Here is a 26,866-nt window from a genome sequence, read left to right as displayed (position 1 = left end):
GCAAATACAAAATAAATCACCCAAATACAAAATAAATCACCCAAATACAAAATAAATCAATGGTTCGGTTGAATTTTTAGCCAAAATATTTGTTTTATTTCATCAGAATACACTGCTACTTTTGAACAGCCATTAAGTGGAAAAAATGTCTCAGGTTACGCATATAACCATGTGTTACCTTGTCATCTTCACATGTTTCCCTGAGAAGTGGAACTCGCACTGCGTATTCTAGAGGACACTTTGGGGAACGCCTCCAGCGAGACTGGTGTCTGAAGCACGTGTTTAAATGTGTCCATGTCGCTGGCCGACAACGTAACTTTTTGAATGGGAACTCGCACTGCGTACTCTAGTCTAGAGGACACTTTGAGAAAGAAAAAACCCACGCCACCAGGCTGAGGGAAAGACTGCGTAAATATCGGTGACAAGCACAAACTCAATGGACTTAGATGCCAGAGTCAGAGTCTCTCACTCAGGTCCACGGTAATGCCAGCCTCTAAGCCAGACATTTTCTTTAAGGAATACTGGCACAATGGTTCCCTCATCTGTGTCACAGTGTCTGGTTGGCGTACCCTGAGTGTCCACTAGAGGTCTCTTCCCCACACTGTTACATCCACTCATGAACTGCAATTCCCATAATCCTTTGTCCGAACTCATCACTGATCATTGCACACAGCTGTTCACGCGTACACAAACACACGGATCCTGAAGATGAAAGAAACTGATGACATCTAATGCAGGCGCCCTTTTATAATCACGATTGCACCAGTAGTGACGTCACAGACTGTCGTTGGCCAATGACATTGTTGTGATTCAGACACTGTTCACGATCAGGCGTTCCCCCAAGTGTCCTCTAGAGGACGTAGTGTGAGCTCCCATCACGCATATTTTACTTATTTATGCTATATGAACGTTACAATATGTTTCATGTATGCTCACAATAAAAGCAATGAATATTTGTCATTTTGAGCCTGTAATGCACACATTTAAAACATACAGTAAAAGTGTGCATTTTTGTGCATTTTTACTTTTGATGCAGATTTTACTACAACATACAAGCACCAATACATTTAAATCAACATATCAAGACCATAGGTGAATAAATAGATGAACCATGAACAGAAGTAAACAGAAGTTAAAATACTGTTCACAGGCCTCCATTCATGTAAAAGAGGTACAGTTGGTCTATATAGCTTCCCTTACTTTTGTAAATAAATGCTGTAGGCTTTACTAAAACATCCAGTGTTCAAAACTGGTGAGCGACATTTTACATTTCTATTGGATTTCAAATCACCTCAAGATTTAACATGACACATAACTAGATCATTTATAGGAAAATAAAAAGTGGCAGTACCAAGGTAAAGTATAGATTACCTAATTCATAATCAGTGTCACATAATTCATAATACATATGGTAATGTCATGGTACTTTGTGATAGGTTTACTGTTCTCGAGAACTGTTAAGTGTTTCTGCTGTTGGCAAACATCTTACCTGCACCTAAAGAACAGAGTCATTTACAAACGCCAGATGCAAGTGTTGATCAACAGTAAAGTCATCGCTGACCGACAATAACAAACATTTGAAGATGTGGATTCAGCAGATTGTAGGTAAATATCCACCTTATCCACAATTATTATTTTTTCTCACTGTGTTGTTCCAAAGTATTAAGTGAAAGCATTTGAACCATTTTGAGTGAGTACATTAAAATGAACAAACTGAACCGAATGATTCATTCACGACGCGGTGAAACCTATTCAAAACAGTCGACAGTAAATATGAATACATGAAAAATGCCGATCTGTTACTGTAGGGTAATTTCCCTTGTCAGACAAAGTTTATCTGTGATATTTAAATAATACTGGAGCTCGTGCCAGGATTGACAGATCAGATAAAACGCCTTTTATAGTCGCCATGACGGCCCGTCAGAAGAATTTGATTCTTTAAAAAACATTTTTTAAAGGAACAAATAATTTTTTTAGTTTTTATTATTATTTATTGGGCGTGTTGCTTTTTTTAATGTTTGAATTTGTTTATAGATTCTGTATTGATCTTATATTTTAGTTAAAGTTTTAGTACTTTTGATTTGTTGATTTTTTTTTAAACATTTGTATTAGTTTTTGTTTTTTGTAATTTCTGTATATTTTTTATTTTTTATTTCAGCTTTATGTAGCCTAAATAAATTAGATTCTTCATATTTTATTTAATTTCAGTTAACAGTTATTTTATTTCAAGCAACATAAATGCTTTTTAATGGTTATATAATGATATGTATAAATAAAAATAGTTCAAATAGTTCTGATTAAAATTAATTATAAAATGTAAGGACTTTTATTTGACAATCAGACTTGCTGCTCGTCCATATGAGTTTTAATTTGAGAGAAAATTCTTTATGTCTATATATTATGTATGTAGACATAAAGGCTATACAAATAAAAGCAACACATATTGTTCTCATTTCCTGATGTGCTCGGGTAGATGAAGGAGGCATGCGCGCACGTCAGTGACGGGACCGGGCATCTTTCCCATGCTGTCCCATCTCTGAGTCACAGGGTCGTAGCGGTGAGTTTGCCTTGCCTCCCTATAGTCCTCCTGGCAGTAACCGCCTAGAACATACAGCCTCTCCTCCAGGACGGCAGAGGCCGCGCCGACGTGGGGAATGGGAAGAGGAGTGAACACGGTCCAGGTGTCGTGTCCCGGGTCGTACATCTCGCAGACCAGCTGGTTGGTGTAGTACTTATTGAGGTTGCAGACCCCGCCAGCCACATAGAAATGGCTTCTCATGCTCTCCATGCAGTGCTGGGCCCGGTCGTGGGTCATGTCAGCGAGGTATGTGGTTCCTCTCACTGGGTGGTAGAGGAACATCGACGGCAGGCATTGGTACTTGCAGTTGAAGCCTCCAGAGATGAAGATTTCACCTCCCCAGACGGTGGCAGCATGGCCGCTTAAGGCTTGGTCCAAAGGATGGGTGAAGCTGTTTACATTTACAAAGCATTTACAAATGACTCATTTGTGCCTATGTTTTATTTATCCCAATTAACCGTAAAAGAGAAAAGCCTGAGACAAAGCTGAAAGAGCAATAACATTTGACTTTGGACTAGCTTTGATTGTCCAAAGATTCTCCATCATTTACAGGTACTGTATGTTGTGCTTCTGAGAGCCACTAGGTGTCAGTCAGTTATTGTTTTTCACAGAATATAGTTAATCATTACTAAGGAATCTTTTAGAAAGGATTTATCTTGCTCTTTTATCCTGTTTTACGTTTTTCTCCTACCTCCAGGAATCTGTTTCAAGTGAGTATTTTTCCACGCTGTCAAGATTTGTGTTGATGTCTTTGTCTCCTCCGACAGCATACAGGGCGTCTCCACTCACCACCAGCGTGAAGTTACTCCTCAGCTCCAGAAGGTCAGCCTGCCTTTCCCAATGGTCTCGCACAGGGTCGTACCTGTTGATGCAGATGTGCAGAGAGAGAGAAAGTGAGAACAGGGGAAAGAAAAGTGAACAAATACAGGCTGACATACCCACAGAAAAACTGCGATGCAATGCAAATTCTGTGTTTTATATGTTTTTTAGCTAAATTAATAGAACAAGACTTAAAGACCTTATTACATTGTTTGATAAATCAAGCCACAAAAGCGGACTTTGGATTTTGTGAGGTCTTTAAAACCCATTATCAAGCGCCCCCCTTTTTTTTAATAGACATGAAAATGCACATTCCGAACATAAATGGTTGTAATTCAAGAATGCTTTGGAATATAGATGTAAGATTGGTCTTGTTTTTAAGAAGACATTTGGCAGATTTTTGTAGAAGTGAAAAAAATTAAGTTAAACAGAAAAAAGTTATAGAAGTTTGAGTTTATGAAAATGTAAAACATGAAATATTTAATTATTCATATTTTATATAAAATATATATTTTCAAAACCTGGTGGACTCTAAAACTGCAAAAAAAATCTGAACAAGTTGTGTTTAATATTGTAGGTTGATATCTCTTGAAATAAGCTTTCAGTGAGATTTAGTTTGAGCGCAGTACCACACTTCTCCACTAGTGGACATTACTGCGCATATAAGGGCGCCTCCATTTCCATATGTTGTTTGAGTCTGAACCATTATTTTTACAATTGTCATACAATTTATGAAGTAGATATCCTATTCAGAAGTAGTGTTGGAAGTTTGGCAGATTTTGAAATGATTTCAACCTCTAAGAAACATGTGCATTATAGTTCGCTGCCACTTCACTAATGGTGAATCTATTGTTTTTTTCTTTATATTTAAAACATTTTCAGAGCTTTTTTTCTAAAAGAATTGAACGGATGCTATCTTTTGAACTCTTGGCATGAAAACAAACTGAGGTTTCTACCATTCTTTAATGATTTTTCATGTTCATCACTATTTCAAAATAAAGGTCTGAACACGCCTTAGGAGTATGAACATATTCTTGTTGCAAATTGATAAATCACGGCTCCTCTGTAATGTATTTTAAAAATCACCAAAAATGAAAACTAGAAATTGTAAGCTTTCAAATGATATATAGTTTGTCAAGATTGGTTTAGGTTTAGTATATAGGATATTACGGTTTTAAATATATAATGGCCGGTGCCAATACAAGTATGCACTACTTTACCTGTAAACAGATTTCATGATGTCATACTTTGTGTAAAAGTGGCAACCACCAGCTACATACAGTTGACCATCATGGACCGCAACACCATGTCTAAATCTGGCCCGATCCGGCATTTCTCCGAGCATTCTCCACTCTATCTCCTTCACAAGGCCCGTTCCACTTCTCAGAGAGTTAACAAACCAGAGCTGCTTGCTGGGAAGTCGTTGATCCATGTCTGGATTCAGCTGATCGCCTCCGACCAAAACCAGGGCATCTTTGGGGTGACGTACACGCTGTTGCGCCACACGGTCAGAGATGCCAAATCCAAACTCATTTAGTGCCGATTTGTAGAGTTCAACCTCAAATTCTCCACTGCACTCCATGCTCAGGTTCACAGCGCGAACTTCTCGAAACTCTCGGAAGGTCATGAATGAAAAACGCACTGCTTGCATGAGCTCTTCGGCCTGCGGGAGCCGTTCAGTGGGATCGGTCTCCACCCAAGCGACGACCGCTCGGAAAACAGCCAGCTCCGATGGAGTGGACAGCGCGTCGCATCGGAGGAACGCCAGGAGCTTCTCGGCCGGGAGGTCCTTAAACTTTGGGGTGGCAGATACTTCTTGGAAGTGTCTCAGGATAAAATCCTCAGCCAGCTCCATCAGCCCCGTCATCCCGTAGGCCTCTGCGAAAGACGCCACGTCCAGGCAGTTGTGGACATCCATTTCTTGCTCCAAGAACTCAAGGCAGAGCGAGATGGCAGGCTGAATCTGAAACTGGAGGGAGGCAGAGGCGAGGTCGAACACGCAGCTCCATCCGAGCATCAGAGCGCCGCTGTAGGCCCAGTTCAGGAGGGGCTCAAGCTCTCCGGCTCCGACTGACAGCAGAGACACGGACTCCTGCTGGCTCTCCTTCATGCCGCTGGTAAACATGCCTCTGAAGTAGTCGCTGCTGGCTGCCAGGAGCACCCTGTGAGCTTCATGAGGGCAAAGAATGTAGTCTTTTAAAGATGCTATTTTTTCTGTTCAAGAACACTATTGAAATGTAATTTAAAACATTCAAATTTGAATGGTCACTGATACAACTGTGGAATGGATGGGATGGAATCAAAAGGTTTGTGAAGTTTCGTTTCGTTTCGTTTATTTTCAGGCAATGGCACAGAAAAAAAGTCTCTACCTCTGTCATTCACTATTGAAGACTAGCTACTAACTATTGTTGTCTTTTTCTACAGCTGGATAAAAGTCAAGACCAGCATCTGACAAAATGGAGGGACAAACAATTGTCATTATCTTCTGTTCAGATTCAAGTTTTTAAAACTTTCAAAGTAAAAAAAATGTGTTGATTATATGGAATCAAAAGGTTTATGATGTCACTGACGTAATTGTAATTTTTCCCTGCCTATTTTCTTCACTTTTAAACTATTTTGTGTCTTTTTCTACAGCTGGATAAAAGTCAAGACCTGCATCTGACAAAATGGAGAGAAAAACGATTGTCATTTATTGTGTTCAATTGTTTTATTTTTATTTTATTTTAATAATGCATGGATGGAATGGATTCAAAAGGTTTGTGATGTCATCGACATAACTGTATTTTTCTCTCTACCTCTGTTCTTCACTTTTAAACTGTTTTAGTCTTTTTCTACAGCGGGATAAAAGTCAAGCCCAGCAGTTGACAAAATGGAGGGGGAAACGGTTGTCAGTTTCTTCTGTTCAAATAAAAAAAAATGTAATCATTCAAATTTGAATAATAAGTCCATAAGAAAACACTTCCTTAAACAGCCACCTAGCAGTGCCCTAGAAACAGTAGACCCTTCCACACATATAGTCTTTACTGGTAAATTACCGTTAAATTAGTTCCGGCAATTTACCAGTAAGGGAAGTTGGAACACTACCAGTAAATTACTGGTATATGCGTTTTGTGAACGCGGAATGAAGATTACGGGTATTTTGCACATACAAGGTCAGAATGCGCTGACGTAAGAAGTGATTTGAGCCAATCAGAAGCCGTTGAAAGACCAATGGCTCTGGGCCATTCATATGATCATGCTGCAGATCAGCACTGTTTACAAATTGGAGTGACACCGAAACTAAAGCGCTTCTCCTCGTCCAGGCGGATGAAGAGATTTGACAACAACTTAGAGGAACAGTTAGCGATACTGTCATGTATGATACAATAACTAAACAGTATTGTGGAACTGCCCGGTAAGAAGCCAGAACGCTCTCGTTTGTGTGAACAGCACATTTTTGAATTTACAGGTAAATTCGTTCTGGCAAATTAACGGTAATTTACTGGGATTGCTGTGAAAGGGGCTAATGAAGCAACCATGGCAACATCCTGGCAACCAGCCACAACACTAGCATTATTGTGGTGACTCGTCATGGACAAGCATCACTCTTTCTTGCACAAATGGTCATGATTTGTGTGGGTCCTCTAATCATATTTAGGATGTTACAATGTCTCAAGGTGTCTTACCTTGGAAAACCATTCCTTCTGCAACCAGTTCAACATCACATCCCACTCTCTTGGCCCATAAGTCCTTCATGAACTGCAGGCCAACTTTCATCTGCTCCTCCGCTGAGATCTTTCTCAGGTTTTCTTCCCTGTTACCTCCATCTTCCTCCTCTTTGGAGATCTCCAGGACTCTTGGAGCTCCAAGACTAAGAGCTGCAGTCTGAATCTGTGGCATGTCGTCTTTGTTCAGATTGCTGATGTCTCCAGTGTAGGCGAACTCCACCACTGCAGCCAAACCCGAACCGCGAACCTCGGGACCCAATCTCAGCGACATGTCCTTCTCATCTCCATCCCTCTCCTGGAGCTTTTGCTGGATGAGGGAGCTCACCGCAGCCAAGACGAGCGAGTGAACATGGAAGCTCATCCCATCCTCGGTGCTCAGGATCAGATCCGTGAGGATGTTCTCCATCTTCATCTCCCCTAGAGTCTGGAAGATCTCACTTGGGTAACTTTGTCTATGATACCTCTGTAGAAGTTCATCTTCCTCCATGTTATCGCACTCGTTGTCCTTCACTGCCCTCACGTTCATTCCTATCCTGCTGTCGTTGTAGGACTTGATCCATTTTAGCTTCCTGTTTTCTTCCTCAAACTTCTCTCCTCCTTCTTCTATCATCCTTTTCCTGCGCTCCTTCTCTCTTCTCCAGCGTTCCTCCCATTCCATGGGCAGATCTTTTCTTGTAATTTCCATGAAAAACAATACTTCTCCTTACTGCCGTTCTCTGTTTACAGCACTCAGTCTGGTCGGCACTCATGTACGCTGTGATTCCCTGAAGTCAACAGCATGCTAATAATAGCTTACGAGTCAGTAGATCTCATTTCGATAGACATGCAACCTTTACAGAGGGGACACAATTATTTACATTTTACATTACGTTTACTTTTATGCATTAAGCATTTATCCAAAGCGACTTGCATTGCATTTCAATGGACACAATTTACATTCTTATCTGAACATTTCTGAACCCATGACCTTGGCGTTGCAAGCGCCAACGCTCTACTGTTTGAGCTACAGAAAAGCTTCTTAAATTATTAAGTCTTTTATTAAGTATACAATATACTAAAATTATTAAATCAAAATTATTATGAAGATAGTGTTACAAGTATTGTATAATCTGATGAGGATTATCAGGAATACATTAAAAGATATCTCAGTTCTTAAATAATAACTTTTATTTTATTTTTTTAATCTAGTTTAACATGAGAATTATGGTTAGTTAAGGGACATGCAAAGTTTTTTCATGCATCTGTCAATTTTGAGATTTTGGGCTTTTTAGCTTTTCATAGTGTTTTTTCAGACTATTCTCTACATATATGTAAAGGCCATTTTCTCAAAATTAGTGTTTTTTCTCTTGCTCTGAGCCATACATCTCCACTTCAGCAGCACTTACATACATTCAACTTTACACTTTTATTACTATCTATATTCTGAAGGTTTTTACAGAGGGGTTTGTTCATATATAATTTGACTGATTTTATATATTTAATTCCTGAAAAAATGTGGATTTTTTTTCTTCTGGCTGTTGACAGTATTTTCTGATTTATGAAAATCCCTAATGTCAAAACCTTTAACTCTATATGTTGGCTCTATAACCTGGCTTTATTCAATGTTTAGATTTTTGTTCTAGAACACTATGCAAATTAGTTCATATTAAATTGCACTAAGAAATAGAAACATTGTAATACATTTGTGTGTGTGTGTGTGTGTGTAATCAATCAACTGGGGAAGTGTAGTGATATCTATTAGTTTTTTTTTTTACCCTATTCACCTGGGATGACTTGCCTTAATAGAAAATATGAAATATCTAAATTCTCACTTGTGTAACCGTACTTTCCTCTTTTTTTTCTTTTCTTTTTTCTTTTTTTTTTGGGTGAAATTTTGTTTTTGATTAAATAAAAACATGAAAACAGATTTTCTGTTTTATGTTTTTATCTTGTTTAATATGACCAGTGTCATAGTTAAACAATGTCATGTTGACATGTCATGTTTTTGGTATAATTTCTAAAACAAAAAAGAGCACAAATTCTGTTCAGTTATAAATGAGATATTTTAAGGAAAATTCATTCGAGACATTTTTAAATTTTTGTTTGACAGATCAGAATCTGTTCAGATGTCGAAAGAGGTCCATCAGCAAAACACATTTCTAAAAGCTCAACTGTTTGAACTTCTCATTTGCCACGTCAAAGGGATTTTCAGCAAAAGTTCAAGGTTTCTCGATGAGAGCTGGTAGATTTGCACTGTTTGGTAACTGTGTTGTGTACATGTCCATCTTCATTTTAAAACTATATGCATAACGTTTTACTTTTACACATAGGCCAGTTCATACCGGTCACACCATTTGCAGATATTATCTGGTGTCATTTTACATTTTACAGTATAAAGCGCAGTAACGCATTCTTGTTATGACTATAAAAGTAAGAGACATTTAAGCATTGAAAGATATATGTCTGTTTTGTTATAGCCACTTATTGAAACGGAGTATGCCAGATGTATTGAATAAATAATTGTCCATAGCTGACAAACATAACAACATGCACATCAACCATGCATTAAAAAAAGTTTGTAGGTTATTTATATGTTAGTAAGTTGATATGTTTGTTTTAATCATTTTTAAATATCTTAAGTATGGTCAAATGTACATGTTCTCTCTAACATAAAAGTAAAAAAATATTTTTAGTGATTAATAATGTCCATGTGATGATATCAAACATGATATCAAATGATAATGAACAAAAAACAACTACTTTTACAATAATTTTGCTATACTTCAAACTTGCTCAGAATCAAACTTTAGGTTATAAAACATGTTTTCATCAGAGTTGATGGTTTGACTTTCCATAAACGCCAATGCTACATAATAAGAAACCCAGCAGACCTTAGTGAACATTTTTCCTCTGTTTACCACAACGTAGACGTGCACTTTTTTTTTTAGAAAATAACTCTTATTTAGCAGCACAGTCACGATGTTTCTGTTTGGGGTGAGATTCAGGAAGAACATACTGTTGAAAAGCACATCAAATCAAACACAAACCGAAATTAACTGTATATGTAATGTGACCATGTGAAAAAAAAATCATTGTATTTATTCATGTAACATTAAAGATCTCATAAAATTAAGAAAAATAATCATGTATCAACCTGATATTTGTTATGTATTTGCACAGAAAGGAAGACAAGCATTACAAATGCTGGATAGTGAGATCTGAGACACACTAAAATCACCAGCAGTTTATTCAGAATTTGTAATAATTCATGAAAATGTTCTGTAGGCTACATCAACACCTAATTTATAGTTTGTACTATTCTTTGTACTTGTTAACAGAGATGTCATTTCGAGACCCAAGGTCACTAACACAAAGTGGACGAGCCCACCAAAATGGGAACGTGCCCAATAAATGACCAAATAAGCCACGGTAAGAAGTTTTACTGTTCATAAAATAAACTTTTATGAACTTCTTTATGGCATGCAGTTCCATGAAACTTGTATAAACAGTGGAAAGGGTTTATTGCTCTTTGAAATCGAAATTCTAGGAATGGACACAAACACTAACTGATTGGCTAATGTCCACTCTATAAATTACATATCCTTTGGCCATCCATATTTTGCCCTCATGAGAAGCATGATGGTTCCAGTAAACACAACCTGCATACTAAGATGTGATTGGTTAGATGGGCATGTGGGTGTGTTTACCAAATACCCCAGTATAGGTAGTTGGAACAATTGTTCCCAAAGAAAACCCACATCAACAAAACATTTGCATGTTAGTACTCACAACAAATGAATGGGAACACTAGGCGAAAGTAGCAGATATCAGACAACACACATATGCTGGTACTGCCGGTTCAAATCATTGTCTTTCTCATATAAAAACAAGGCTCTTTTACAGAGAAATTATTGAAATGTTCTCATTACATTTTCATGACCTTCATTATCTTGCTACTAAGTTTTATGTGTTGTCATACTGACTCATTTTCCATTGATGCAAAGTTTAAATACATATAGTGCTTTTCACAATGCAAGCAGGTTTAGAGAGGGAAGATAGCAGCGAAAAAAAATCCCTTCAGTGTTTTAGGAGGAAGAAATCTTAGCAATGACTCAGTTAACATGTTCAAGCATGTGTTTTGGGCAAAATAACATTAAAAAAAGTAAACACAGATAGTTAATGAGTAATCAGTTGTAAAGACTGATCTATCTGAAGCAATTGGAGAATACTTTTTATTATTTGGAAACAAAAAATATTTAATATCTCAGCAGTGAAATTAACATGAAAGAACTTCTTAAAGTTTCCTACTTGTCAGATGTTTCTCCTGAGAGAGAGACCCCATAACCTCAAGAGTTTCAGAAGAGATCTCAACAATGTCTCAGATTGTGCTCGTGTTTGCAAAAAGTCTGCCATCAAAAATCTGAGATCTCAATATGAACTTAAACATTTCACATCAAGTGATCTGAGCTGCTTTCTGCATTCAGTTTATACTCTTACTGGGTGACAATGAGTGGCTCATTTGGCTCTGTTTTATTTCAGGACAACTATTTGAGATTAAGTTGATGAGCTGTGAAAGAGCAAAATCTCTCCATTTCATGCAATTGTTAGGAGAAACAGTCAATATGTTAAAATATCTGATTTGTGTCTCTTAATTTCCAGCAGATTCTGTGAGCAGGATTGAGATGTTGCACATGCTTCTCCGATAACAGCTGGACAAACTTTAAACATGCTTCAAAACGTGGAAAAAATCACAGGTTTAGGGCGAGTTTCCAGGCACGTCCAGTCATATGGGGTTATGAAAGTCATTTCAGACCAATACCAATAACTTGTAATCATTTCATTCACGATGCTCACTTTAGGAGAAAGATATGTAATGTTCACACATCGAAACTGTTGCTAGACAAACTCCATTTGGCAGATCTGAAATCTTGGGAAACCAGTTCGTAGATATTTCTGAAGAAGACTTCAAAGATAGCAAGAGCACACAATACAAAGAACTGTATTTCTACAAAAATGTTTGTGTACGTCTAATAATGGGTGTGTGTTATTAAGGTATAAAAGTAAACACGGCTGTTTCCTGACAGCAGAGAAAGGTCAGTTAATCTCCACTCGGCTCGGCGCTGTGATTTCCGTGGATGTGTTGGAACATTTCTGTGATCTCCACAAGGATTAAAGCAGGTCGACTTCTTAAAGTTTAAAGTCCTACAGGATCCACGATGGCCAAATATATTGAACGCATCAGAAACTTAATCCCGGGTCTGCGGCGCCCGGACAACAATGTCCCACCTCAAGGTGTTACCGTGGATAAAGGAGAGGATGACCTGGACAAGAAAAAAATGTCGTTCTACAACTCGCTTGACCCCGTGCCAAAATATGACTTTTACGCCAACGACACATTTTCTGGACGTGTAAAAAGCACCAGACCATCACTGGATGTTCTGCGCAAACCAGTAAGTAAACGTGAATTAAATAGTTATTTGAATGACATTTCTTGTCTAATTTAACTTATTAACACATATATTTGAGTCTATTTAATATTGTACATGAAGAATATGGTTTGGATGGCAACACTTTGAAATTTGGTGTTGATTCTCTGTTTCTGTCAACAGCCGGATCCTGATGATCTTCCTCCACCACCAGAGGATGATGAACGACCCAAAGTCAAACTCGTTCGCTTTGGATGGATTCTGGGAGTCATGGTGAGAAAACAGGAATCAAATATTTGATCTCTTTAACATCTCAAGAAGTTTCTCCTAAATGACGTTAAATGACAAGCTACTGTGTAAGTCTCCAGCTTCTCCGATTTTTCTCCTGAGAAAAAGACCCAATTTGTCTCTACAAAGGAGAGATCTCAACATCAGAGAGCTGTGGTTTAAATCTCGGCTCCAGTCTTGTCTCATACTGTCCTATCTAGGCAAAAGGCAATAAATATAACCTATACACATATTTGCGAAGATACCTGCTGTCAAAAGCTAGATGTATCCCTCAGAGATCTCAAATACTTATCAAATTCACACACGAGCTGATGTTCTGAGTTTATCTTATACCTCTATAGACTATAGAATTGCAGGTCATATTTCTTCTAATAGTTAAATTAAATGAATAATAAAGTGATACAAAATAATGAAAATAAACAGTAGCCTATTCTCACGTATCTCAGTGCATTCCACCCAAATTGTCCTTATCCTAAAGCATCTGAATGTATCTTGATTCTCGTGACAGTGATTAGAACTGGGACATTATGTTTAGCAGGGATGTAAACTGCTCACTTTTCAGTTAATTCGCCGTTTTGAAAGCAACATTTGTCACCTACTTGATTCTTGCAGAAACTAAGAGTTTTGTTTGGCGGGGATTGTAGCGCGAACACATTTGTCAATGTTCGTTCTGGACGCTTTCGCTTGACTACAGTAGCGGCCAATCATGTGGCCCACTCCAGCCGTAGCCAATCGCGCTTTTGGCTAGATCAGCGACCAATCGCGTGACTGACATCAGCAGCGCGCAAACAGGGATTTGGCTTGTGCCGTCATGTATTGCTAGCCTGGCTAACGCCAGACCCAATTCTCGTTGAGACTTGGGTCTGGGAACCACATGCGCATTTTCTCGTATTTGAGGCGTGGTTTACGAATGCCCGGCGCCGTTTATTGGGTGCTAAGAATGTCTATCAAATGCGCCTGTACGTAGCTCATAACCAATCGTTTCCATTATACCAGACGACGTATGTAGAGACGCCAAAAGCTGCTCTTTTTTCGAAATAAACTTGCGTTCTAAACTACTTAGAACAATATCTAAGGCTGCATCAAAAGGTAGCTTCGCGTCTGCTGCCATGTTGAATCCATAAACAAACTGCTTAGTTGTGTCGCATAGATGTCATCATCGTCTTGCTGCTCCCTCCCCGTTCTGTGATTGGTTCCCTAAACGAGGCGAAAATCAGGTCCATGGTTTCCAGACTGCCTTTCAGCGAGAATAAAATCGCGCTGCGCAAAGGCAGTATGGGGAAACCCAGGCTAATGTATTGCTGGACTATTGCGGCTTTTTCTCGATGCATACATTGGTATTTACATAATGTTATTATAAATATGATTGTTTGGTGTTATGTATACAGGTATACTCCCAAATAAAAGTGTATTTAATTGTAATTTATTTATTTTAATCAAAGTAAATCTTTTTAAAAAATTTAAATGTGTACTTGAAATTCTTTCATAAGAAATACCCTTTGAAGCATTTTTCAGATATGTAATTGTTTCACCTACATTAGTTTTTCAAATAAAGTTGAAATATTCTTACACCACTCATGAGTTTGCTGTGATTCTGTTTCAGATTCGCTGTATGTTGAACATCTGGGGTGTCATTATGTACCTGCGGCTGCCATGGATCACGTCTCAAGCCGGACTCAGTGAGTTGATCACTTATCACTTCTCAAATGCCTTGTAACAGTTTAATGTTTCCTCCCTCAGATAATTAAAAGATATATATCTTATCTAAAGTCATTTGACACATTTGTGCATTTTTGCTTGCAGTTCTGACCTACGTAATCATCTTCATGTCTATCGTTATCACAACAATCACAGCGACGTCAGTGTCTGCAATCTCCACCAACGGGAAGGTCAAGTCTGGTGAGTCAAATGAATTGTTTACCATAAAAACAGGAGCATTTGATTTCAAATGGGTTTAATCAGAATCTTTGTCTCGGTTTCCAGTAAAATATATTAAACATATGCTTCTTAAAACAATATAAGTTTACCTGAGATTTGTAAAATTGCCCAAGAAATGCATTGTTTTTATTTGTCTTAAACACATTTAGTGAGGTGTATTTTTTAAACCAGTGAAGCCAACTTGTCAAAGCAAGTGAAAACAGACTTGTTCATCTCCAGGTGGCACGTACTTCATGATCTCTCGGAGTCTGGGTCCGGAGCTCGGAGCGCCCATCGGATTGCTCTTCGCCTTCGCCAACGCTCTCGCCTGTGCGCTCCACACACTGGGGTTTGCAGAGACCGTCAGAGATCTTCTGAAAGTGAGACATGCACACATTGTAGGGCTTGAGGGAAACTCAGAGAGCAGCTTTATAGAAAAAAGCACAGAGTCACATGACAAGAGTGATGCTCGATGATGGGACATCCTAAAACACTGAACGTGAAACACGCTTAACTTTGCTTACTATAATGCATAGTAATTGTGTTACAGTTCGATGTGTTTAATATAAGCACATTTTCCAGTGTAGCCTACTATTTTATTGTTGACGAGTTTTCATTAATAATAATTAACCACTATAAGCATTTTAAAATAAGGGAAACATCCAAAGGATATCATATCATCAGTCTTATTTAATTTATTAATAAAAGTTCTATGTGTAAAAAGCAAGTTTGTTATTATAGCCTAGTATTTGTTTTTCATTAAGAATAATATTGAATCAACATTAAACATTATTTTTGTTCCAAGAAAAGGAAAGATCTAACGTTAAAGATCAAAATAAGCACTACAGATCCATCATTGACAAATATATTTTCTTGTAAAATATGCAGTGTGGTATTGGTAAAACCGGTGTTGTCACAAGGTTATTAATTAAACAAACACATAAACACATAAACACAGGTAATATGTATGCCTGGAATCAAAGCACGATCTCCAAACACAACTGCAGGCTGCACAGCGACAGCACATAAAGTAGACTCATAGACTCGAATTACCTTCACTGATGTGCGCATGTGACCTTCAGTGTGACGTCATGAGACAAATGTTGGTTGTTTTTATTGTGGCTCAGGCTACTAACTAATAAAGAGACTAATTATTAACATGAATTGTTTTTATTTTTTAAAGACATTAATTTCGTTTTAACCACTGTTTATATCTCACCCACAATCATTTTCTTTATTCTCAGGACTATAAATCTCAGATGGTGGATGATGTCAATGACGTGAGGATCATTGGTGCGATTACTGTCGTCATCCTGCTCTGCATCACATTCGCTGGCATGAGTTGGGAGGCAAAGGTATACTGTCCTCTGCTCCTGTTTTTGATAATTTCCCAAAACTGCCTCTTGTAACATGAATGTTCTTCTTGGTTTTCACTCCACCACAGGCTCAGATCCTGTTCTTCATCGCAATCATGCTCTCCTTAATTAGCTACTTTATTGGGACAGTCCTCCCCCCCGACGACGATAAGCGGGCTGCAGGATTTTTCGGCTACCAATGTGAGTAAACAAGATCCAGATCTAATGTGGCCTTCAAGTGCATCTAGTTGTTTCTAAGTTTGGGAGTCATTATTTTGACCTGTTGCAACAAAACAAATAAACAGTAGATGACAAGCTCTTGTTTACCAAGCTCAGAACCACAACGTTAACACAACATATGATTCATGCATGTGAAGCCCCTTCAGTTTGCAATATTAGGATCCCCCTTGGAGATTAGGGGAGTGAGGTTTACACGCACAGCTCACACTAGCCTACTTTTGTTACACTCACCCCCTAAGCCTAACTCCCATCCGGGTCACGGCACCACTGCAGCTCCTCCAGGTGTCAACACCCGCTCTAAGCGGGACGCAAACCCAGGCACGTCCGCATGGGAGGTGGGCTCTCTAACAAGGAGGCTAAAGACCACTGTCTCAAGTGTCAGTCGCTAGATCGCCCCTTGAGATTAGGGGAGTGAGGTTTACACACACATCTCACACTGGCCTATGTCTGATACACATGGCATCATGCAATAACCATGCAGATTTTTTTTGTTGAAATCCAGACCTAAAACGTGAAATAACATTGTCAAATTACGAACATTAAACTTGATGTTGGTTTGTGTTGGAACAACCAGACCTAAACACAGTTTTCTTCTTCCAGATGATATTTTCATGTCCAACCTACTGCCTTCCTTCCGAGGTGTAGATGGATATTTCTTTAGGATGTTCGCCATCTTTTTCCCAGCTGCTACTGGAATTCTTTCTGGCGTCAACATTTGTGGAGATCTCAAGGTAATATTGCCATTTTTCAGGCAGAGCGTGTAAAAGTAGGAAAGTCACCGTGCCCTAAAACACTACAGAAATGACTTTTGTCTGTGCTTTTCCAGGATCCAAATGGTGGGATTCCTAAAGGGACACTGCTGGCCATATTGTGGACCACCTTGAGCTATTTATTGATCTCAATCACGTGTGGTGAGATTAGACCTTTTTCTGTCACTTTTTTTGTATCATAGACTCTTTTTAAATTAATTGAAATGTGCATCTTATTGGTGATCCGTTGTCCTCACTGAAGCACTTCCTCTCTTCCTCCTCAGCTGCAACTGTTGTGAGAGACGCTTCTGGCATTCAGAATGATAGTTTAGCGCTATCGAATTATTCGATCCAATGCAGCGGTCTGGGCTGTAAATTTGGCTGGAACTTTGACCGCTGTGAACAGAACATCACATGTACCTCTGGACTGGCAAACAACTTCCGTGTGAGTGCATTGGCCCATATGGTTATAGTTGTCATTATTTTGTTGTTGGATGGATGGATAGACTTACTAATAGCTATTAATGTTTTTGTTTTTTTCCAGGTTCTTACCACTGTTTCAGGATCTGGCATTTTGATTACCATTGGTGTCTTTGCCGCCACCTTGTCATCAGCGCTGGGTTTCTTAGTGTCTGCACCCAAAATTTTCCAGGTAGATGATGTGACTGTTTTTATTTAATGTTGTGGTATCCTGCAGTTGACTGTAACATTTTGTATGTGTGTTTTCATACAGTGTTTGTGTAAGGATAACATCTACCCCTTCATCGGCTTCTTCGCAAAAGGTTATGGGAAAAACAACGAGCCTCTACGTGCATACTGTCTCACGTTCCTCATCGCTATGGCTTTCATCCTCATCGGTGAGTCCTGGACCTCCTCCAGATCAGTTACTGAGATGTTTCTCTCTGCGGACACTTTAACATTTGGTGTCATGTTGATATTTTCAGGTAATCTGAACACCATCGCTCCTCTGATCTCCAACTTCTTCCTCTGCTCTTACGGCCTCATCAACTTCAGCTGCTTCCATGCGACGATCACCAGATCACCTGGTGAGAACTTCTTCATCATCATCATCATCATCATCATCATCATCAGTTTTGCATTGTGAACAGATAAACAATAATGTACTGTGAATATATATATATATATATATATATATATATATATATATATAATATGAAAGGGTCTTTCCAACTTTTCATCATTTTTTGAACTCGAAGGGACTTTTACAGCTTGTTTTACTATTTAACTAAATGTTTTTATTAAACAGACATTTAAAAAAATATGCTCTGGTCAAGTTCAGACTTTTTAACTTTATTCATTATAATTTGATTATTAATAAATTGATGTAAATGAACAGCTAAAAGTTAGTTGTTGCTCTGTGGGAGATTACAAATAAGTTTTAAAATGGTGAATTCTGTGTCTTCAAATAAAAAGAAAACCAACAGTTGTTGGGGGGTGAAATAACCCTAACCCTAAAATAAGAAATATCTTGATTTCTATATTTTAAGTAATTCTGAAGCCCTTTTTGAGAACAGCTCCTCTGTGTGTCTAATATTCGTGTATGTCGTCTGTCTCTCGCAGGCTGGCGGCCGCAGTTCCGTTACTTCAGTCCGTGGACGTCTCTGTTTGGTGCTTGCTTGTCTTTTGTCCTCATGTTTCTGTTCACATGGTGGGCCGCTCTTGTCACGTCCATTGTCGTCATCTTCCTCATAGGTTATGTTTCCTATACAAAGCCTCGTGAGTAACCTTATTGTGTTTCTGGTTTGCTTTCAATGACCCAATATGCTGCAGATTATGACTTACATTTTCCCCTTATGATCATCAAAACATAATTTATGTTGAGTTATTTGAACACATTGACTGTTGTCTTATCGTGTGTCCAGAGATTAACTGGGGCACGTCTTATCAGGCCAGTTTCTACAACATGGCTCTGTCCTTCTCCATGTCTCTGACTGGTGTGAGTGATCACGTCAAAAACTACAGGTGAGACTGTAAAAGTAAATATTACCAAACTGATCTGATCACGATGCACCAGCCGCTCATGATAAACTCTCTCTTAGGCCTCAGTGTCTCGTTCTGACCGGCCCTCCGAACGCCCGTCCCGCTCTGGTGGACTTTGTGGGCACTTTCACTAAAACCATCTGCCTGATGATCTGTGGGAACATTATCATGGTAAGGACCCGGAGCTGGGCCATTTTTGATGCACAGTCTTAGACCGATAAGTCTATGATATGAAAGATCATGCAAATGGGTTGAAGCTATTTACTTTATTAATAAAAGATCCCCATTTGATTCATAAATGTATGACCATCAAAATTCTGTCCAACGTCACTCAGAAATGCATCACCTTATGAAAGTTAAACAGAATGCAAACACAAGCCTTATTTTTTTGGCCAGCAGCCATATCACCCTTTAGCCCAAGACTGGTTGCCCACTGAAGCTAAGCAGGGCTGAGTCTGGTCAGTACCTGGATGCGAGACTCCTGGGAAATCCAGGTTGCTGCTGGTAGAGGTGTTAGTGAGGCCAGCAGGGGGCGCTCACCCTGTGGTCTGTGTGGGTCCAAACACCCCAGTATAGTAACGGGGACACTATACAAAGAGCGCCGTCCTTCGGATGAGACGTTAAACCGAGGTCCTGACTCTCTGTGGTAATTAAAAATCCCAGGATGTCTTTCGAAAAAGAGTAGGGGTGTAACCCCGGCATCCTGGCCAAAATTGCCCAGTGGCCTCTGTCCATCATGGCCCCCTAATCATCCCCATATATTGATTGGCTTCATCACCGTCTCCTCTCCACCAGTAAGCTGGTGTGTGGTGGGCGTTCTGGCGCAATATGGCTGCCGTCGCATCATGTGGATGCTGCACATTGGTGATGGTTGAGGAGATTCCCCCTTCTGTGTAAAGCGCTTTGAGGTCTCAGAAAAAGCGCTATATAAATGTAACGAATGAATTATTATATTGGCCCGATACCAAAATCGGTGCATCCCTATATAACATTTGTATTCAGAAAGATGATTTACAAAAAAACCTGATTGACACAATCAGATCACCTTGATTTCACCAAATGGCTTATTCATTATTCAGTGCGCACTCGTGATGTGACGGTGTCGTGGGTTTATTGCGCTCTCATGCTTTCAGGAGGACGAGAAGTCCAGTTTTCCGCAGCACAGCACTGATATGCTGGTGGATTGGCTGAATCAGAGGAAGGTTCGTTCTTTCTACACGTCCTTCAATGCAGAGAGTCTGAAAGACGGCGCGTTCAATCTCATGCAGGTAAGATCGTCGCTAATCTGTTCTAACACCTTTTTCTTCTCCTCATTACGTCCTTCTCAAAGACTCAATCATCTTTCTAGGCTTCAGGTCTTGGTAAACTGAAGCCGAACACCCTCGTTATGGGATACAAGTCGAACTGGAAGGAATGTAAACCTGAGAGCTTACATGACTACTACAACACCATCAGGTGAGTTCAGAAGCTGCTTTTGCTCACAAATATCAGTTTATTTGTCATGCAGTTCTTTCTATTTTTACCTTGTTTAATGTTTCTCGTTCAGCGACGCGTTTGACTCCAGCTACGGCCTTGCAATTCTGAGAATGATGGATGGATTGGACGTTACGGATGCTTTGCAGAGTTCAGGTATATAATGTGTGTTTTATACAGTATAATAACTTGATAATGCATTGGTGCTTCTGTTTGAGGCATAAAACAAAGTTTGATGGGGGTCTGTTTTGAGCAGCAGGCAGATTATCGGCAATTGATAATCCGGCATTCGATGCAGACGAAGTCCCGCAAACCGAAAAAGATGAGACCGACCGGAATTCAGGTGACAAACACACTTGTAGTCTTCTTTTGTGTGCACTTTGACACTGCTAGTGAAGTCTACTAGGGACAAACTAGAATGTTACAATCAACCGTCTAAACTGCAAGCGATGGAATCCTGATCTCATCACCCAGTCAGCCAATCAGAACATTTGACATTGACATCCAGGCGACCAATCAGAACAGTTCAACTCTAATGAATAACTTTATGTTTCAGACAATTAAATACACAGATGTAGTAGAAAAACATGTATAGTTTGTAAAAATTCACACTGATGCCAATGGAAGCAAGAAAAAAAAAACGTTCAAATACAATTTGACGGCATGTTTTATGTTTATGTTTAGTAGCCTTATCAGAGACTCAGATGTAAAATAATAGAAATAATCAAAAAAAGAGATCAAAATGATAAAGAGAACAGGTAGGTTTTTACCAAAGACTTAAAGATAGAAAGGTCGGGGGCCGTTCGGATCTCTAGGGGCAGTGTGTCCACAGACGAGGCCCTGGCACTGCAAAAGCACGCTCCCCTCTACGCTTAAGTCTGACACGAGGGACTACCAGCAGAGCCTGGTCGTGTGACCTTAGGCTTCTGGACGGAGTATAGGTATGAATTAGTTCGGAGAGATAGACAGGAGCTAAGTTGTGTAAAGATTTGAAAACAAATAGGAGGATTTTAAAATCTATTCTCTGCCGGACTGGCAGCCAGTGTAGCGATTTAAGAATTGGAGAGATATGGTCATATTTGTGACAGTTAAAAATAAGTCTGGCCGCAGCATTTTGGACCAACTGAAGACGGGCAATTTGAGAAACTGATATCCCACAGTAAAGTGAATTGCAGTAATCTAGCCGACACGTGATGAATGCATGAACCGCCATTTCCAAAGTTATCGGAGTGAGAAAGCCGGGTAGAAACCGGAGCTGATGACAGATGATATGTGTTTGTCAAATTTTAAAGACTGGTCAACAAGAACACCTAAGTTCCGCACTCCTGTAGATTTAAATGGAGATAAACTCCCCAAGTCTGGGCTTATAGACTGGGACCTTTCACTCAGGCTGAAAACAATGACCTCGGTCTTATCATCATTTAAAGAGAGGAAATTTTGAGCCAGCCATGCCTTCACCTCCTCTAGGCATAGCAGAAGAGAGTTTAACGCTGCAGGGTTATTTCTCTTGAATGGAATGTAAATGTGGGTGTCGTCCGCATAAAAATTAAAAGATACACTGTGTTTCCTTAAGATAGCGCCCAACGGTAGCATGTAGAGAGAAAATAGAGAGGGAGCCAAAATGGATCCCTGTGGAAGACCACAGGTTAGAGGTGCCATGGAGCTGGAGAAATTACCCATCTTAACTAAAAACTTTCTGTCAGAAAGGTACGACTGAAACCATGACAGGACAGAAGCTTTTAGGCCCACCCCAGTCTCAAGTCTAGCCAACATAGTAGGGTGGTCAACAGTGTCAAAAGCTGCCGAAAGGTCTAAGAGAACTAGAACCACAGAATCACCAGAATCAGTGGAGATAAAAAGTTGTTTTATAACTTGCCAATCAACTAAAATAATCATGATAAAGCCGTTTAAAACACATTAACTTACCCAGAAAACAAAACAAAAACAATCAGTCATACAACGCCATTGTGACTGTGAAGTGTCACATGACAAGCTTGATGCATCGTCATGGAAACAGGAATGTGATACATTCTAAAATAACAGAACATTTTTACATTTATTTTAAATTGACATCCTGATGTCAACACCCAGTCCGTCAATTAGAGCAGTTCTGTTATAATCAGCAAAGCTGCATTGTAGACAGAGTGCACTAACTTTTTCAATCAGGCTTTGGCTGGTGTGATGTAAATGGTTTTTACTCACTTCTCACCTCCTTTTTTGACTCCCCATCAGATATTTCTGACGATGGCTCGAACGATCAGGTCAGATCTGTGTTTCAGACGAAACAGGGCAGGAAGACCATTGACATCTACTGGATCTCTGATGATGGCGGTGAGATACGACTGCTTGAATGATACTTTAACTTATTGTTGGGGGGGGGGGGAAATAGCATGAAGTTACAAACTGGTTCAGTCTGGGTTGGTAGACAAACATGGTTTTGGTCTTGGTAAAGCTCAAGGGGGTCTGATAAACCTCCAGCACTATCCGTTTTCACTCCCATTTTCTTATTCTGAATGCTGTTGCTCTCTTTCAGGTCTGACTCTTTTAGTGCCATATTTGCTGACTAGAAGAAACCGGTGGAAAAAGTGCAAAATCAGAGTGTTTATCTTAGGAGACCAGGAGACCATGAAGGAAGACCGTAAAGAGTGAGTGGATCGTTATATCATCATCATCTGTTACTAGTTTTGATATGCAGAAACAGTGGTTCTTTAAACGGCTTTTCTCATCCCAGCATGAAGATGCTGTTGAAGAGATTCCGGCTGGAGTTCGAGGACATCGTCGTGATAACTGACGTGGATAAAGCTCCTCTGGCTAAAAAGTGAGAAATCTTCACAAATAAACACACACAAAAACTGCAGTAGTAATGCTGCCTTCGTGTGCTATTGGAAACATCATACTTACCACTTCTGAACACTGTTTGGTAAACAATATTGTAGTAATTATTAAAGGGGTCATGTGATTATTTTTAATGTTTTCCTTTTCCCTTAGTTTGTGATGTATCTGTTCGTGCTTGTATATAATCTACAAAGTTACAAAACTCATAGTCTCCCAAAAAGCGATTTATTCAATATAACAGGGAACACTGATCCAGAACAAACTTCAATGTCACAATGTGGAATATTAGCATTAGGCATACGCAATTAAAGAAGGCAGTGCAGTGAAGTGTTGACATCATGTTGTGGAGACAGTTAATAAGAGGTTAAAGTTAGTTTATAAACCTCTTCATGAGCTGTACAACCCAAAAGTTTTCTTGTGCACAGTGCATTTTACAGAGGACAGCTTCCCGAACCTGGGAGAGGTTAAAAAGGCTATTTACAAAGACTACTTACCACTGTGAAATGTTCTGCTGAAGTGCTTGTGTAACAAGCTGTTTAGCTGTTTAGGTTAACCCTGACTCCCCTGATCTCAAGAGGCGCACTAGCGACTGGTGCTATGGCCATTAGCGTCCTTGTTAGCGTGCCCGACTCCCATGCCGGAGACGCTGGTTTGAGTCCCGCTTGGAGCGGGGCGAGAAAGACCGGAGGGGTTACAATGGTGCCGTGACCCGGGTGGGAGTGAGATTTAGGTGGGTGAGTGTAACAAAGGCTAGTAAGAACTGTGAGAGTAATCCTCACTCCCCTGATCTCAAGAGGCGCACTAGCAACTGGTGCTACTGCCTTTAGCGTCCTTGTCAGCGCGCCTGCCTCCCATGCCGAACACGATTGAGTCCCCTCGGAGCAGGGTGAGCAGGACCGGAGGGGTTAAACTTGCTAAAATGGTTCCGATCGATCGGCTTGATCATCCTCATTTTCAGAATCCGACTCGGGCTCTAGGTAAATAAGGTAAAACCAACAACATTCATTTTAACTGTGTGCTTACAAATGCTATGGAAGCCTTGGAAGCTTAAGCTCGAGATAATGGTGAGGCCTGTTACATTTCCAATGTACGCTTGAGGTGTTTGTCCAATCACAACGTAACGTGGGTCAGCGTGCCAATCAGAGCACTCAGAGCTTTTCATAGGCAGGGGCTTTGAAGAAATCAGCGTGTTTCAGACATACTGGGAATAAAGGAGCTGTAATAATGTATGGTATGTGAAAAATTCTTCTTCCTCTCTGCTCCTGTAGTTGGCAGCGATACGAGGAAAACATCGCCCCCTTCAAGCTGAGTGAAGAACAGGCTGGAGGAGACGTACAGGAGCTCAAGAGACTGAGTCCATGGAAAGTTTCAGACAAAGACCTGGAGGCCATAAAACCCAAGGTGTGTGTGCCTGCTGGTGTGTGTCGTTCTGAACACGAGTACGATCCATCAGACCCTCTATTTGACTGTCTTTTATTCTCAGGTGGAGAGGTCGGTGAGACTAAACGAGATCATCAAGAAACACTCCATCCCCGCGGCTTTGGTTGTAATGTGAGTATTGCTTGTTAGAGCAGTTTACCAATCCTATATGATACGTCATTTTCATGTATTAATCCAAAGTGATTCACAAATGAGTGACATCACAAGCAATTGGTCATACTTTTGCATAATTTAGGGCATTTGAGAACGTAAGCTAAACCAGTTGAGGCTTCTTAACTCGCTTAACTAATATGACCAGCGTTGCCAGTCAATGTATGCCTGATAACAGCTCTAAACAGAATGTGTGTGTTTCAGTTCTCTTCCAGTCCCTGATGTCAACTGTCCCAGTTCTCTCTATATGGCCTGGGTGGAAGCGCTGAGCTACGGCATCCACTGTCCCGCTCTGCTCATACGAGGCAACCAAGAGAACGTCATGACCTTCTACTGCCAGTAAAACACTCACGTTAACGTGAGTTCATCATTAAACACAGTTATCACTGCAGGTGAATCTGCTGTCAGTTCCAGTCATGTGAAGATTTTAAACTTGCTGCTGTGAATCAGACCTCTTGTATAATGATTCTATTACAATGTATATGTATATCACATGTTCATATGTCTGTATAATCGTCAAGGATGTCAGGTCAGACAGAGTCGACCACAAAGAATATAATAGAAATGCAGTGGAGTTATGCTGGTGGAGGGAAGTCATTTATCTCAGGACTTTCATTTCAAAGTAGAAAATAAGAGTTTCATGCCATAATAATACAATCACAATAATCATGTTATAAAAATGTTAAATTTTGACTGTATATAAATGGTAAATTATTAAGTTGTTGTTAAAATATGTAAAATTACAAATATGTTCTTGATGTGCATCTCAACTTTCATTGATTGTCTCATTACACCAAGTAAAAAAGAAAACTGTTTTAAAATGCATTAATGCTGTACAGTCACAATCACAATTCACAACATATATTGAACAGAATATACTGCAGATGAGTATATTCTTTTCTTTGGATAAAAGCACCTGCCAAATGCATAAATGTAAATGTAAAACACCAGTTGATTCAAAGGCACTGAAAAGACTTTAAAACAATTATGAAGAAATGTGAGCTTGATGTTTTGCATTTAATAAAATGACATGCACACATTTTGAAGTGTGAGTTTTGGGGCTACTAACCTAAAACACACACTCCAGTTTATTAATAATTAGCGAGTGTGTTTGTTTAACCTCAAATTATGATTCTTAAATTTGAAACGTAAATGATTTATGAGGCTCCAATATTATCAGATTGTGCTTTGTACATATATTACATATTGACCAGCAGCCGCTTCCGGCATGTCTCCGTTTTTCTTTATGATTATTTTGATGATTTGAAATGTTTAATGATTCTGATGATCCTTATGATTTTAAATAATTCGATTTTAAATATCTAATTAAATAAAAAAATGTGGTGTGCAGCTCAGGTCATTTGAGACATTTTGAGATGACTGACTTTTGAACACAGACTTTGGTGTCTTGACAAACCTGAACATAGTTTGAGATATTAGTATTGATCGCTTTTAAAACTCATTTTTCTAGCTTGGTCAACCCTTTACGAATCCTGAATGATCATATTTCACACTGCTGAAATACATGGAGTTTATTTCTTTTAGATGGATTCATATTCAGAGAAGCACGCCTGGCTGTGTACGGAAAAGTAGGCAGCTGACCTCAATGCCAGATAACTTCCAATGGCCATGAGAGATACAGTACAGTTTTTACAATGGCATGCACTGTAGCTATTCAGGTCCTAGATTATGATCACAAGTAATTTTCAGAACTTTTTTAATGTTTTATGATTAGACATATTTTTGATAAACAATTAGCATGTCTTAATGAACACACTTTATTTATATCCCTCACTGCTTTGATCCTGACAAAAATGTAATATCCCACACTAGCAAAGCTAAAGTACGATCTAAATGGTTGTCAAAGTGTGTGTTGCCCTCTACAGACGTATGCAATGAAGGTAAGTGA

The 26,866-nt window shown here is 39.4% G+C and overlaps 3 protein-coding genes across 3 annotated transcripts in view; 2 read left to right on the top strand and 1 right to left on the bottom strand.

Moving 5' to 3' along the window:
• LOC306992573 (uncharacterized protein) overlaps window positions 1–26,866 on the top strand; it is an 868,003-nt gene that overhangs the window by 49,200 nt on the left and 791,937 nt on the right. The gene's annotated exons all lie outside the window — the stretch shown is intronic.
• On the bottom strand, window positions 69–7,870 carry LOC306990773 (kelch-like protein 33). The gene is made up of 4 exons (XM_079598022.1): window positions 7,063–7,870; window positions 4,618–5,566; window positions 3,270–3,440; window positions 69–2,969 (listed from the first exon to the last, which is right to left on the bottom strand). Exons 1-4 carry the CDS (start codon window positions 7,787–7,789, stop codon window positions 2,450–2,452), a joined length of 2,367 nt encoding a protein of 788 aa, XP_079454148.1. The 5' UTR covers window positions 7,790–7,870; the 3' UTR covers window positions 69–2,449.
• Window positions 12,176–26,866, top strand: part of LOC306988081 (uncharacterized protein) — a 34,091-nt gene continuing 19,400 nt past the window's right edge. The window contains exons 1-26 of the mRNA XM_079592809.1: window positions 12,176–12,533; window positions 12,693–12,782; window positions 14,401–14,476; window positions 14,601–14,696; window positions 14,955–15,094; window positions 15,959–16,069; window positions 16,159–16,270; window positions 16,910–17,040; window positions 17,136–17,220; window positions 17,343–17,503; window positions 17,603–17,710; window positions 17,792–17,915; window positions 18,003–18,104; window positions 18,640–18,795; window positions 18,942–19,041; window positions 19,119–19,230; window positions 20,193–20,327; window positions 20,408–20,514; window positions 20,606–20,688; window positions 20,789–20,875; window positions 22,765–22,863; window positions 23,066–23,177; window positions 23,264–23,350; window positions 24,636–24,768; window positions 24,851–24,918; window positions 25,162–25,296. Coding sequence (XP_079448935.1) covers window positions 12,300–12,533; window positions 12,693–12,782; window positions 14,401–14,476; window positions 14,601–14,696; window positions 14,955–15,094; window positions 15,959–16,069; window positions 16,159–16,270; window positions 16,910–17,040; window positions 17,136–17,220; window positions 17,343–17,503; window positions 17,603–17,710; window positions 17,792–17,915; window positions 18,003–18,104; window positions 18,640–18,795; window positions 18,942–19,041; window positions 19,119–19,230; window positions 20,193–20,327; window positions 20,408–20,514; window positions 20,606–20,688; window positions 20,789–20,875; window positions 22,765–22,863; window positions 23,066–23,177; window positions 23,264–23,350; window positions 24,636–24,768; window positions 24,851–24,918; window positions 25,162–25,296 — 2,984 coding nt within the window. The 5' untranslated portion in view covers window positions 12,176–12,299. The remainder of the gene's footprint in view (window positions 12,534–12,692; window positions 12,783–14,400; window positions 14,477–14,600; window positions 14,697–14,954; window positions 15,095–15,958; window positions 16,070–16,158; window positions 16,271–16,909; window positions 17,041–17,135; window positions 17,221–17,342; window positions 17,504–17,602; window positions 17,711–17,791; window positions 17,916–18,002; window positions 18,105–18,639; window positions 18,796–18,941; window positions 19,042–19,118; window positions 19,231–20,192; window positions 20,328–20,407; window positions 20,515–20,605; window positions 20,689–20,788; window positions 20,876–22,764; window positions 22,864–23,065; window positions 23,178–23,263; window positions 23,351–24,635; window positions 24,769–24,850; window positions 24,919–25,161; window positions 25,297–26,866) is intronic.

The sequence above is a fragment of the Phoxinus phoxinus genome, assembly GCF_949152265.1.
Source record: "Phoxinus phoxinus genome assembly, chromosome: 2".
Taxonomy (NCBI): Eukaryota; Metazoa; Chordata; class Actinopteri; order Cypriniformes; family Leuciscidae; genus Phoxinus; species Phoxinus phoxinus.
This window is presented reverse-complemented; position numbering and strand designations above follow the sequence as displayed.